The sequence below is a fragment of the Fistularia commersonii genome, chromosome 30 (genome assembly GCF_037954325.1).
Source record: "Fistularia commersonii isolate RoL2024-O1a breed Wild chromosome 30, RoL_Fcom_v1.0, whole genome shotgun sequence".
NCBI lineage: Eukaryota > Metazoa > Chordata > Actinopteri > Syngnathiformes > Fistulariidae > Fistularia > Fistularia commersonii.
This window is the reverse complement of record NC_141313.1, coordinates 408,293-422,500: the sequence shown is the minus strand read 5'-3', so window position 1 is coordinate 422,500 and position 14,208 is coordinate 408,293. Positions and strand designations below refer to the sequence as shown.

The window sequence follows — 14,208 nt, the reverse complement described above, 5'->3', positions numbered from 1 at the left end:
CGAGCGGCGGAGGCTCCGGGAAACCCTTTCAAAGCGCTGTGTAAATTGGAAGAACAGGAGTGTTTACACTGCGTGTCCTGATCAGTCGGCTGCCCACTGGGGGTTCAGTCATTTCACAACAGCCTTTAATTCTCTAACCTGGCACGCAACCATCACTGGAAATGATTGATGAAGGACGCGAGGAGAAAAGGTTCTGTTACTTTGTGTATTTTTGGAAGCGCGTGGAGCACTGGTTTCTGTGGGCGGCGTCGGGCCGGCGTCCACAGACAACAACCCCTTTGAGGGGAAGGAAGTGGTGGACGCTGTAGCCTGGTCCATGCTAGTCAGGCTACTTGCTAACAGAGAGTAGGGGGTCGTTCGGGTTGCGGAGGATCAGCGCAAGACGGATTCTGATTTTACGTAAACGGCCAACGCTCGCTGATTTTATTGGTCAGTCAGGGTTCCTCTGCAGGAGGCGGAGCTAGCAGTGTGCGGCGTTCGGGTTTTCGCCGTCCTTATTTCTTAACAACGTCTCATTCTTTGCGCTGTCGGTTTCTGACCGCTCAATTCCATCGCTCTAAATCACAGGAAGCCTTTCAACTGATACGAAGCGGTTTCATATTGATATAACAGGTCAGAACAAAAAAGGGGAAATAGATTTCTATCCATCTTCTGTGTTCTTTTCTATGCTGATGCCTGCTTGGTCTTCAGGAAGGTCTGCTCCCCGAGTTGTCTCCTTGCTCATCAGTATTGAACGCCGACGATCGAAGGAGGAGCGAGAACGGACGCTGCAAGCAGTCCGTTAGCGATTAGTTTATTCCACGAGAAGAAAGGCTTTTTCTTGGTCTTCAAGAAATAACTCTGTGAAGTAGTACGTTTGCAAACAGAGGCTGCCGACATTCAGTTCAATTCTGGCCGATTCCACCGATTTTACCAAAGTTTAACACTAAAGCGACGAGTTGTGACGAAGCCACAATCATCAGAATCACTAATTCACATTCATCATCACATTCCGAGTCGGCCGGAGGAGATCCGGAGCCTCCCGGATCCAACTTCCCACCCAAGAACGCATCGGATGGTCTTTTCATTCCTTTCAAAGCTGCAGATGAGGGACTGATGAAGCCAGTATGGAGACACTCATCCAAATATATGAGCGCTAATAATGTCTAATATTGTGTCCTCTGGTCAGGAGGCCGGGAGAGACGGCAGACGTCCGATCCAGAATACCTGAAACCCATGTGTTCTGTTAGCGGCTACATTTTGCCCAGCCGGCGGTTTTAGGTTTGCAGTAAAAACTGGAGGTTCTCGCCTGAAATGACCTTCTGTATCTTCTTCCGTCGGTCCGGGGAATCAAAGAAGCCTTCACAATGAATACTAAATATTCTGATTTGCTTGCAGGAGGCCAGTTCTAGCATACAAATCTGCTGAGGGATCGGCATCGTTGGCCCTCGGTTTCGCCCGGACCTGCGGCGCCGCCGCCTCCGCCGGTCCGTCCCATCGACGCCGCCGCCGTGATTCCCCACGGGAATCCCTCTGCATTCGCCTCCCAAATGGCGAGCGGACGACTCAATTAAAAAGCAAAGAGACGCAGCCGCCGACATCGCCGGCCGGCGGCCGATCCCTCGTGGCGGGAACGACTCGTCCCAGGGTTTTTTTTCCCCTCTGTCTTCTACCTGCCGGTGAAGACGTTGCACTTCCTGTGGGCGGCCGACGTCTGGCGGCTGTCGGAGCGGGACCACCTTCGATTAACGGTTAATCCAGTCGGCCGGGACGAGCGGACGAATCCCGATCGAATACCGGTTTCATTCGCGCGAGCGCAGCCTCCTGGGACGCCTCGGAAGAAGCCGGAAGAGGGACGGATGCGTCGCGCTGCCGGACACGCCGGACACGGAGCGGCAGACGACGGCGCCGTCGACGACGCCTCCCTCGCCGGGGGCGCAGAAGAAGTCTGGAGAAACGGCCTCCGCGGGGAAGGACGCCTCAGCAGGACCACCGACACCATCCTCCTGATCTCAGTATCCAGGAGGAAAAGCTACTGATTATTCAGGAAAAAAAAATCAAACATGGCCGAAACCCCTTTGAAGGCTCCATCAAAGAGAAGGTTCTGCTTGTAAATAGCTCTTCAGCGGCATTAAAACGCTGACGGAAATCTAATCAAGAGCACTTTCACCGGGAGGAAGGTCGCGGCGCTGCGGAGGGAAGAGGAAAAGAAAGGGTGTTTTTAAGGAAAGGCAGCCATCTTGAGCACCTGTTGGGTTTATCAATGTTCTGCCTTGGGGAGCAGATGGTTCACCTCCTCGCTGCCGCTGTTTGCGTCTCAACAAACACAGATGTATAAGTGCAGAGCGCGGCAGGATCGGGTGAAGGTCACCGCTTCTCTCCGGCTTCAGAAGGACCAGCTGCGACAGGAAGCCCGGACCCTCTGAGCTCCTGCTCCGAGGCGGGTCTTCTAACCTTCCATCGGATGTTTCGGGTGCTTGGAGATCGTGGAACTCGCATTACCGGATACTTCTCGCGGATCGCAACGGGCCATCTTTAGAACCTCCGGCCAGAAAGGGAGCCGCCGAGAGCCCCGAGCTCTTCTGGCCCGCTACGCCTCAGAGGGGTTTCTACGTCTACATTTGGGTGTGAGTGCGGCGTTAGCTCACAGCTAACAAGGCTCTTCGCTCGGGAGGAGATACAAACACTTCAACCATGTGACGGTCCACGGAGTTATCTTTCCATGAACGCCGTGGCGGCTTCGACCTGTTCTTAGAACACTTGATGCGGCCCGGAGCAGCCGTCCGTCAAACAGGATGAAACCTGAACCCTAGCAGGACCTGCCGTCGGCCCGCCCGGCGTCGGCGTAGCCTTTAGCTCGCTCGGCGGTTTGACCTCCTGCACCGGCCTCATCTCCACCAGACTGGGGTTCAATATGCCGCCTTCAGAAAGACCCGCTGCTCATTAGCATTAGCTGCCGAGCTAGCGAGTGATGTCACAGGCCAGGGTGCCATCTGATCACAGATGTTCAGATGATGAATTACGTGAGTGTGTGTGTGTGCGTGAGTGTGTGTGTGGTTGCAAGGACAGAGCCTTTCTTTTCTGGTTTCTTTTCCAAGAAGGAATCAATGGAGTCTTACTGTCAGTGCAGGATAAGTGGATGTGGGGGGGGTGGGGGTAGAGGGGGGGGGTGGATGAGGGGAAAATCTCATCAGGTGAGGAGAAACACTGACGGACGCCGATCCAGGAAATAGCCGGTGAAAGGTTAGCGAGAGGGATGGAGAACGGAGGGGGAGCCGAATAGATAGTGTTCATCTTGAGGACGGTGTCTCCATGTCCAGCTGCCTCCGCTGCCTCCCACCCATGAACCGTAGCGCCCGTTCTGACCCAGGTCCATGGGAACGCCACCCGGCTCGGCCCCCGACGCCCCCGTTTGTCGTTGCCGGAAGTCCAAACGCGGTCACTTCCTGTCCCCGTCCCTTCCAAGCAATCATTTATTCCCTTATAAAAACAGCGTGGCTCTGCGGCAGCGCCGGTCCGGCTCAGTGTGACTCCTGGGAAGCAGGAAATACCTCCCGCCGGCGCAGGATGTGGTCCTGCTGACGTCATAACAACAACAACAATAATGAACCAACGACACAGTAAATGGCCGCCCCGGCACGACCTCTGACCTTGAGGGCAGGGACAATAAATGCATGAATCAATGACTATAAAAATAATAAAATTGCCATTATCATTATATTTATTATCATTCATTAACTTTTGCTTTTCCTGCTTGTGGGGTTGCAGGAATCCTGGAACCTATTCCAGTATTATTATCACTATTATTATTATTAATGTTATTATCCATCCTTCCATCCATTGTCTGCTTGTCATCATAATGAGTATTATTATTAGTAGTATTATAACTATTATTATTGTTAGTGTGAAGACCAGCTGATCCTCTGGAATCCCTGATGACGGCATGATCACGTGTCGGCAGGCAGCCGGGATCTTTTAAAATATATTAAGATAATAATCATCATAATCATAAACATGAGCCGGAAGGTGATTGGCTGAAGGAGCCGCCGCCGTCCTGCTCACTTCCTGGATCCAAACAGACGGGATGTATTTTCCAGGATCAATAAGGCGCCGCGTGTTTCAACATGGCTGCATTAACGCTGGAAGCAGCTCAGATTTATGGGATGGCTGCCCCGCTCCGCCCGCCGCCATGGAGACGGAAAACCTGATACACCCTTCTCCGAAACACAAACACACACATACGCACACACACACAAACACACTCACATAAAACCTCCTTGAAGACGCAGCTGGACTGTCATTCATGATGTATTGAAATAACAAATGACCCAGAACTGACACACACACACACACACACACACACACACACACACTCTCTCCCTGAGTACAGATTGCATTCTGTGGAGGGAACCTGGATAGATCAGGAGATGTTTATTGACTCCCCTGGGTTCATCAGGCTCCAGCGGACGGAGGCGGGACGGAATACAGATGGATTCCAGCCGCTTCCTCGCCCAAACACCAACGCACCACCAGGATGGCGGGTGACGGAGTGTGTGTACGTGCTCAAATTAGGGGAGCGAGTGGAGGTGAAGGTGGAGGTGGAGGTGGGGTAGAATGCAGGCCAGGTGTTTCTCCATCAGACACCATGTGTCTGAGACAATGTTCATTCATTCATGAGGTCGAGCTTCTCACGGGTTGTGAGAATGGGAAGGAGGCGGAGCTAAACCTCGCCGACACCAGCCAGGAGGCGGGATTTAATCCGGATCTGTCAATCATCACAGCTATGGAAAATTTCAGGAAGTTCGATGGAGCTGCAGTTTTTGAGTGCGGGAAGAAGACGGAGAAGCTGCAGAGAAAGCAGACAGCTTCTGCTGAGGAGAACATCCATGTCTGGTTCCTCTGCCTCCCCAGGATCTACCACCAGGATCACCTGGGCGGAGCATGTCCTTGAACAGAACAACACATACATCTCCCTCCAAAAGGTATGCAAAAACTGAAGAGTGTGTGTGTGTGTGTGTGTGTGTGTGTGGTGTGGAGGGGGGGGACAGCTGGAGGCAGGGTCGGCCTCGCCGGGCGCTCCCAGGCAGCGGCGCGAGGAAACCTGAACCCGAGCGGGTCCTGTGTCCGGCGAAAGGTCAGGTCTGACCAAGATGGCGTCCTGCGAGGCGGCGGCGGCGTTCACATGAATGACTGCGTGGCGAGCGGAATGCGGGCGTGGAGGAAAACATTTCCAACATGAGCCCGCATTTATTTTTAACCCGACAGCCGCCGTGCCGGGGACGCCGGCGCCGGCGGGGAGTACTACAGCGGAGTAAGAGAACACGGGAGCTCTGCAAATGTATGTCAGAGTACCGCCTTGTGGACGCCGTCCTTGCAGGAGGACGCCGGCTCATCCATGCGCCGCCATTTTTCCTCAGGCTGAAGAAGCTAGCCCGCGGCGAGGCGTGCCCCTCACCGCCATGACGCCGCTCAGCCTCGTGCACCTAATGGCGCGTGGGCGGCGGGGGAATGAGGAAGGGAATGTGCGACAGGAAACCTCAGCGGCGCACGGAAGACAGTCTGCGCAGGAAGTGGCGCCGCGACCTGACAAGGACGCCAGCCAGACTGTACATCATGCATGCATGTCGACGCCGAAATGAAATAAGAGGTCTGGATGGGGGGGGGGGGGGGGGGGGCTCATGAGATATTCATAATCTCTAGCACATTCTTAATCTGCAGGGGGAAAAACCCTGATGGGGACGCTGTGTTTTCCTACAGTCAGACCTGACGCCCGAACGCACCCCACGCAGCTACTCATGTTCACGCTACAGTTTGAGAACACAGAATTAGTGTGTGTTGTTTCTGCCGGTCAGCCGGTGAGGAGGTGGAGGAGCGTCCACAAGCCGGGACCACAGAAACTGCAAAAACTCCAAAAATCAGAAAGTCGGCGGCTGAGCTTCGAACGACCTGCGACCGGAGTCCTGAATCAGCCACGAGGCGGCGCCTCCAGACCTGGACCAGAGGACGGACGTCTCTAGATGTTTCCACGTGATCGACGCGTCCGGGGCGAACCGGCCTCTCGACCAATCGCGGGCGGGACGGGCCGCGGCACCCGTGCGACCCCGCGTGCAGGATAAGCGGTGCGGATAATGAATGATGAATAATTAATGGGAATAAATGGCGGGTTATGAAATAGCCGACGGCTAAGCCCCCCCGGCCAAATCCCAGTTTAACCCTGATATTGCCGCCTTTGTGACGGCGGCGCACGTCAACCCCGGCCTGGGGGGGGATTATCAGCACGGCACGTATCAGTCACTTATCTGCCGACCAGACCAGACCACGAACGGCTTCAAAGACGGCGGGAAGAAAAAGGGCTTTCTGAGCGAAGCCTTCTCATCTCCTCGCCAAACATTTGCTGACCTCATTTTTCGCCGAGCTTCGGAAAGTTCCGCATCCGGTACCTTTTTCAGTTCAAGCCTGGAAACGTCGAGCTCCTCCCAGCAGGTTCCCCCTGCGTCCCCGGTGACCCCCGACCCCGGAAGAGGCGACGTCGACGTCGACTCATCCCTCATCTCCCCACTCTCGCCGGGTCAAAGGTCAAATAGACGCCGCCAAACATCATAAACGAGCAAAAACGCAGACCGCGGCCTCCATTGTCGGGGCTCTTCCGCCCCAGTTGGCCCGGACAAAACCGAGCGGTGTCGCCCCGGGGGGGTTCTGGAGGTTTTATAAAGGGCCCGATTAGGGCTCTGAATGGGGACCTATTAGAGGACATCCACACCGCTGGGGGGGGCAGCTAACACATTAGCTCACGACGGGCTGGCGGGCGATTCAGAAGGAGGGACCAGATTCAGCCCGGTGGACCGGAGTCATCGCCACGACGACGACACGCCGGGCTCTGAACGGGTTCTGGATTCAGCAGGTTCTCCGTCTTGCTCCCGCAGGCCAAAGATAATCTCCTGGTAACCGAAGACTCGAAGTCGCCCGAAGGTGCGAATCAGACGGCGGGCGGTCGCACGATTGACATCCTGTCCAAAGTCGAAGGAGTCGATATTCAGTTACTAAATAATGGATTCTATTTTTCCGTAAAAGTTGTTCAACAGTTTTATTGTCTGGACTCAGATGTTTGTCTGCCGCTCCTTTGCTCGTTTGACGTTTTGTATTTAAGGGGAAAATGGCCGTGAGACCATCCAGAACCTTCCCGTTGTGCTTGGCGGTTCTCGGCTGGCGTTTGCAGAGCGCTCGGATCCGTTCGCTCCTTCGGCTCCACCGGATTCCTCCTCCTCTCCCGAAAGGAACCCTTGACCCGCGAGGACTCCGTGGTTCTCCTGGAACGAGCGAGGAGGACGAGGGGCGGCGGGAGGAAGGCGTTTTTTAGCCGAGCACGTTTGCACGCTTCCCGTCGAGCTTTACGTCGATTCCAGCGGTTTTATTTCCCCTCCTGGACGGGGATCCGGTTTAAGACCTCCCAGAACAGCCGCGGCTGCGGCCAGACCTTCTGGAACGTACCATTTTCAGCTTCTTATTTTGGCTCCCTCCGTCCGACTCCGGCGACGAAGATTATCCGGTTTGGCTCCGGCGTCCGGCCAGTATCATTTGTAAACAATAAGCGTTTGTCACATTCGGAGGCCTGGCGTTACCTTCTGAGAGAATCTTAAACTCCAGCGTCAGCGTTCAGGAAGTGGTGGAACATTCTGGAGATGGAGGTCTGACCCGGAGTCTTGAACCGCAAAACAACAAGAGGACACGTCTCCAGGCTCGGACTCCACGTTTTTTCCTCAAGAAGGAGTGGAGGCTGTTGTTCTTGGCGCCGGCGTGGAGACGAGCAGCCAGCGATGGCGGTAGGGCGCGACCCGCCGCCAATACCGGCCCGTCTTCCAGGGCGAAGAACATCAGCGAAGCCGTGACCTTCTACCGACTGCGGCGGAGCGTCGAGACCAGAACGTTCTCGTCGGCTCGCACCGGAGGCGCTTGGGACGCTCCTCTGCAAACAAACAACGGAAGAATGTGGTCTGGATTTGATGAAGGGACGGCGCTCCGCTCCTTTTCTTCTGTCACGGAGGAAGTTCCCTTTCTCGCAGCTGCGGTGCAGACGTGACGCCCCCCGGCCAACCGCTATGTTTAGCCGTTTCCGGCCGCGGTGCCCGTGTCTGCCGGCGTCCGAGGACGCCAGGCGGGGTTCGGTGAGCCCGGGGGCGCCGTTTTACTACCAAACGGTCGATTCACTCCGGAACCGTCAACGGGTCAAATGCACCCGCCGCCGTCCTTCTACTGCACGCTGAGTTTTACAACATGAAATACTGGAACCCTGACCAGGCGCTACTGGGATCGGGAGCTCAGGTAGTCCTGGGGTAGGTGGTGGAGGCGGTTAGCTGGTCCTCGGGTCTGGTAGTCAGGGGGTCAGATAGAAAGGTAGTCGGGCGGTTAGATGGTCACTGGGTCAGTTAGTCCAGCGGTCTGGTAGTCAGGGGGTCAGGTGGTCAGGTAGCCCCATATTGTTAGAAACTGTCCACATTACGTGATATTGAGAAAAGAACACTATATTTGTACCTTAAAACGCGTCGCCGCTTACGAACTGAAACGCGGTGTGTCGCTATGGCAACCAATTCTTTCTATTACTGCTCCCGTAAATCCTGAACTCCACCGTGATGCGGAGAGGCGGCGGCGATGCAGGGACGGAGGTCAGACGTTACGTTTGCTAATTGCGGTTCACACTTCTGAGTCACCTGGAGGAGATCCAGAACCTCCTGGAGAAGGAAGGCCACCTCCTCTTGGAGCTTCACCTTCGGCCCTCCGTTCACTTACGACTCCTAGCTAACTTCCAGTTATGTGTTCCAGCAGAAGGAGAAATAGACGAACCATGAAGATGAGCTAACATTTTAGCCTGGAGCTCGTTGATCATTAGATTTGACCACCACCGCAGTTTTTTCCTGAATTATTTTCAAGTAAAGCTTTATTTAGACGGCTGCCTGCCGAGGCTAACAGGCTAATAACTGAAAAGAAGGCTAGAAGATGCTAAAATGCAACGTTCGCAATTAGCATCCACAATGGATGCTAGATGCATTAGCATTAGCATGGTATGCATTAGCATCCAAAATGGTGGTGGAGGAAGAGCGGCGAGGAAGAGCGGCGAGGAACGGAGTGTTCGAGTGGCAAAGAATCACAGGGCTGCCTCTCATTTCCAAGTATTCTAAACAGAGACAGCACAGACGCGCCGCACAATCCGTGTGCGCACACACACACACACACACACACACACACACACACACACACACACACCGAGACCACATCATATTCAGAGGTACAATTTCACAGACCCTAATTACAGCGGGCTGCTGTTTTCCTTATTCGGTTTGCCAAAGTCTCAAATCGCACTTATTCTTGTGCACCGTGATACACACACACACACACACACACACACACACAAGACTTTACTTGTGTCTTTAAATCTTTGTTGATTCCCTCCTTCCCCGTCCCTCCTTCTCTTCTCAGGTCTGGTCTTCTGTTTTCGGGGTGTTTCTTAACCCAAAGTCAGACATCGGCGTTCTTCATGAGTTATTACCCGTCCAACCGGCCCCCCAAAAATGGAGGATCACGTCTTGCTGCTGCCTTTGTCCCCCCTTTCCTTCCCTTTGCTGTTCATTTCCATTCCCTGTAGGTTCCTCTCCTCAAAGCAGGGGAAACTAGGCCATTAGTCTGCGGCAGAGCTTCTCCAACCCCCTTCCAGCTCCGGGTCCCCCCTTCTTCTTCTTCTTCTTCTTCTTCTTCTTCTTCTTCTTCCCCTCTGTCCTAATTGCTTCGGGCACCGCTTCTAAATTGTCTCATTCTCCGTTTCCTCATCCGATCGTCTCTAATCCACGCGCTCGCCGTCCAGAACCCCCTTTTTAATTTTTTTTAATTCCGCCCCCCCGTGGGAGAAATTAATGGAATTTACCAATCATTCTGCGTTAAAAGAGCAAAAGATGTGCGCTAATGGAAAGGCCAGCGAGTCAAAGGGGGGTGAATAGCATGCAAAAGGGGGTTTTATAAACGCTGGATGGGGGGGGGGGGGGGGGGGGGGTCACCACGCCGTGTCACCTGACCTGCAGGAGCTCCTCCTCACACCATCATCTGGCCCGCCGCCATAACGCCGACACCCCGATACGAACAGAACCTCCCCAAATGGAACTTTCACATTGAACTGACGTGGACTGTGGTGGTGACACAGTGATCACTGTGTTATCATGAAGATCCAACGCTGGACGCCTGAGGAGGAGCCACTCCTGCTTCCTGTCCTGCTGGCGTCCAGGAGAGACCTGGCTGATGCACTCTTTGTTCACCATTTGAGTTCAACACAACTTCTGCAGAAACACCTGGCACCAATGGAGGACCTCCACCTCCTCCACCTCCACCTCCACCTCCACCTTCTCCACCTCCACCTTCTCCACCTGCACCTCCTCCACCTCCCAACCCTGGGAGCCCTGGTGTGTGTTTGTTGTCATCTCCACCCGCGGTCCCTCGGTGCTAATCTGTGGTGTGCCAGATGAACAGGCTCATTAACCTGGCGCTACCTTCTGAGCCTCGTTGACTTACACACACACACACACACACACACACACACACACACACACACACACACACACATACACACAAACACACACACACACACACACACACACAGCCATAAATAGCAGAAAGGAAGAATTCGAATCTGAAGAGGATGAGAGCGTGCCGGAGCGAGCAGATGGCGACCAGGACAGGAATCCAGCAGATCCAAGCCTGGTCCTCAGAGAACTGGTCAGATCCTCCACCTCCATCACTCCAAAGATTGGAAAGATGGAGGAGAGGTTTGGTTCTCCACCTCCAGCTCCACAGGAGCGTCCTCCAAAAAGACAGAAGCAACAGAAGAAGAAGTCCACAGCCCCTCACCCGATCACACCCTTCAGTCCGGGAAAATATACCGCATGAGGGACCCCCTCCACACACACACACACACACACACACACACACATACACACACACGCACACACGCCCACCCGGGATGTGTGTGTGGCATGAATGAGCTGATTCAGGCGGTGGCGCAGGGCGGTTCGAATCCCGGCCCCACAGCAAACAGGCCCATTCACAAGTCCTTCTGTAAGCAAGGTGTGTGTGTGTGTGTGTGTGTGTGTGTGTGTGTGTGTGTGTTGGGTCTCGTGATGAAAGATGCTGGTAAACAACTTAACTGCCGTTGGAGGAGAATGAGTCCTCTCTCCTTCAGTAGTACTGGGTGGTACTTCTGTGCAGCAGGTACCAGCAGTACTAGAGCAGTACTAGAGTACTGCTCTAGTACTGCTCTAGTACTGCATCACATCCTGTGTCCAGGTACTTTTACTTCATTGCACTTTTTTAAAATCCTCCCCATATTTTCCTGCTACCCCCCCCCACACACACAAATACTTCTTGATCTACTTCCCGTGCTCACAGTTTATATATCAGAGGTTTTATCAAACTATCTTATTCTGTACTGTTATATCAGTATTATTTCTGCCTTCCTTTATATACACAACTTCTGCAGTGGCATCTTATCTTATCTTATCTTATCTTATCTTATCTTATCTTATCTTATCTTATCTTATCTTATCTTATCTAACTTATCTTATCTTAGCTTAGCTTAGCTTAGCTTAATCTTACTTGACACCGTAGTACTGCGGTACATAGAGATGCTAGCGATTAGCCGGCGACGTTGGCATCAGCAGACACCGCTAGCTCTGATCACACACACATCCGACATGCGTCGTCATGGCAGCGTCGTCATGGCAGCGCCGGATGGAAGCGCCGTCTGTGATAACCGGCGCTAACAATGTTTGCCAGAAACATTAGGCCTGTGTGTGTGTGTGAGTGTGTTACAGTTGCTTGTGTGGATTCTCTGCATATAACATAAATTATAAAAATGTCAAAACCATAGATGAGGCACAATGGCTGAGGTGTAATAGCGTGTCATTACTGCGTAACTACACAAAAAGTGTAATAACTGCGCGCGTCCCAAACAAATCAATTGAAACCCGACTGGGGTCGCATTGGTCGCATTCCCGCCCGTTAACTGCGTGTTTTCTGCCGATCGCGCCGCAGAAATCGGGGGCGTTTGAGGCGCTGCATTGCAACATCAATATGCAATTAAGGGGGGATTACCAACAAAAGACCACCCTGTTTGAAAGTTCCCTCGGGAAGCAAAAAGAGAACCGAGTGTTGTATTGTGCGCTCTGCCGTGCAGCGATTCCTGCGTTTGTTTTGGAGTCGTCCGTCTGATGTACCGCGGGGAGCGAGGCGCTCGCAGGTCCAGACGCTTCTCCTTCTTCTTCTTCCCCTTTTTTAAAACCGGCATCTGCCGCGACTTGTCTCCGACAGACGGGCGTGTTTCCCCGAGCTTTTCATTATTGAGTCCACGGCGGCGCTGGCGCCCCCCTCCCTGCGGGAGCCGCCCTGGAAGCAGCGCTGGGAATTAGCATTAGCGATACGGCGGCGCGCGTTCACCCATTCGCGGGCGTTCACCGCACCGTCGGGAGCGACTCGGGGTTCGGCGTCTCGCCCGAGGTCACCGCGGCACGCGGGGGACGGAGTCGACCAATCAGGGAGCGGCGACCCTGTGGCGAAGGGTCACGCTAGGTGTCTGCCGTCGGGCGGTTTTAGCAAAGAAAAGCGGCGTGCGCCCGCTGAGCGTCTGGAAGCAGCAGCTAAACGGTCCTTGAATCTGAGAGGAGGGCGGGAAGCGTGACGTACGCGTGACCACGGCGGGGGACGGGCGCCCTCGCGGCCTTACCTCTCGTACTCCAGGTTGTCGTGGTCGCATCTGGCGTCCTTGTGCTTCTCCCAGTCCTTGCCGTGGCGGCAGGTGGTCAGCGACACGATGTCCTTGCCGTTGTGGATGTGGTGCAGGGCGTTCCTGGTGTCGGAGCCGATGCCCGTCAGGTAGCGCTTCCCTTTGAACATGAGCAGGTACTTCCTCCGCGGCGGGACGGCGTTCCTCACCAGCCAGCCCCGCTCGCCGCCCTTCTGGGGGTGGTCCTTGGAGAACAGCGGGATGGAGACGTCGAAACCGGGCCTGAAGTGTTCCGTGTTCAGACTGGCTTTGGCCAGGATGGCCTGGCCGATGTTGAAGCCCAGGTCCTCCGTGTAGTTGGGCCAGGTGCCGGAGTACAGGTTGAAGATCAGGTGGTTGCGCCCGTCGTTCCACAGCGGGTACCCGCGGATGCGCTCGTCCACGTCGGGCACGAACTGCCCCGAGAGCTGGTCCCGGTCCAGGGTGTCGATGCCCAGCACGAACAGGCAGGCCTCGCGGGGGTCGGAGGTGAAGTAGCGCGACTCGCCGATGGACGTCAGGATCTTCCTGTAGCTCTCCGACACGCGGTCGTTCTTCTCCGACGGGTAGATGTAGACCCGGAAGCCGTCCCGTCCCCTGCGCCGGCACCGGGAGAAGTCGAAGCAGGTCTCCATGCGGCAGCGGGCGTCCTTGTAGACGGCCGACCAGGCCTGCCGGCGCTGGCGGGGCGACTCGGGCGTCCCCGGGTCCGTCTGGAGCTCCTCCAGGTGGGCATAGCGGGGCAGGAAGGCCCGGTCGGTCCAGTTGGGCCAGGGGCGGGCCACCTCGCCCCGCTGCCGGGTCAGCAGCCGGACCAGACGGAGCTGGACTCCGCCGCCCCAGTAGAAGAAGACCAGCCAGCAGAACGCGCACAAGCCCAGCAGGACATACTTCTTACGCGCCTGCATGGGGGCCTGAGACGTTTTCTCTCCTCCTCCCTCTCGTCCTCTGAGTTCCTCCCCTCGGCTCCGAGGCCTCACGGGGGTGAAGGACCCGCCGCTTCTAATGAGGAGCTTCTGGTGGAGGAAGAGGAGCCGATAAGAGCATCGCTGCCTCCGAGAGCGGCCCGATCCACTTTGCCATCCAGAAGGACGCGATCCGGCGACTGACTCCCCCTCCTTCTCCTTCTCCTTCTCCTTCTCCTTCTCCTTCCTCTCTCTCTCTCTCTCTCTCTCTCTCTCTCTCTCTCTCTCTCTCTCTCTCAGTCACTCCGTCTGGCCATTGGCCCGCTGCTCTTCTCTCTAAAGGTCCTAGTCGGCCTCCGCCGCTGCCGCCGCCGCCGCCGCTCTGTGCGTTTCCCCGGCCGGCCGCCCCGGCTGAGGCTGGTGGAGGCTGTCGAAGGCTGGCGTCCGCTCTGGCTCCGGCCTCATGGCGCCCGCTGTCCACAGGGCCCCTCCTGGAGAGAGATAAACAAACGGGAATAGAAATCAGAC

At 55.2% G+C, this 14,208-nt stretch overlaps 1 protein-coding gene across 1 annotated transcript in view; it reads right to left on the bottom strand.

The window, feature by feature from the left end:
* The window catches only part of ext1c (exostoses (multiple) 1c), a 42,965-nt gene that overhangs the window by 22,363 nt on the left and 6,394 nt on the right, over positions 1–14,208 (bottom strand). The window contains exon 2 of the mRNA XM_086178181.1: positions 12,737–14,171. Coding sequence (XP_086034307.1) covers positions 12,737–13,683 — 947 coding nt within the window. The 5' untranslated portion in view covers positions 13,684–14,171. The remainder of the gene's footprint in view (positions 1–12,736; positions 14,172–14,208) is intronic.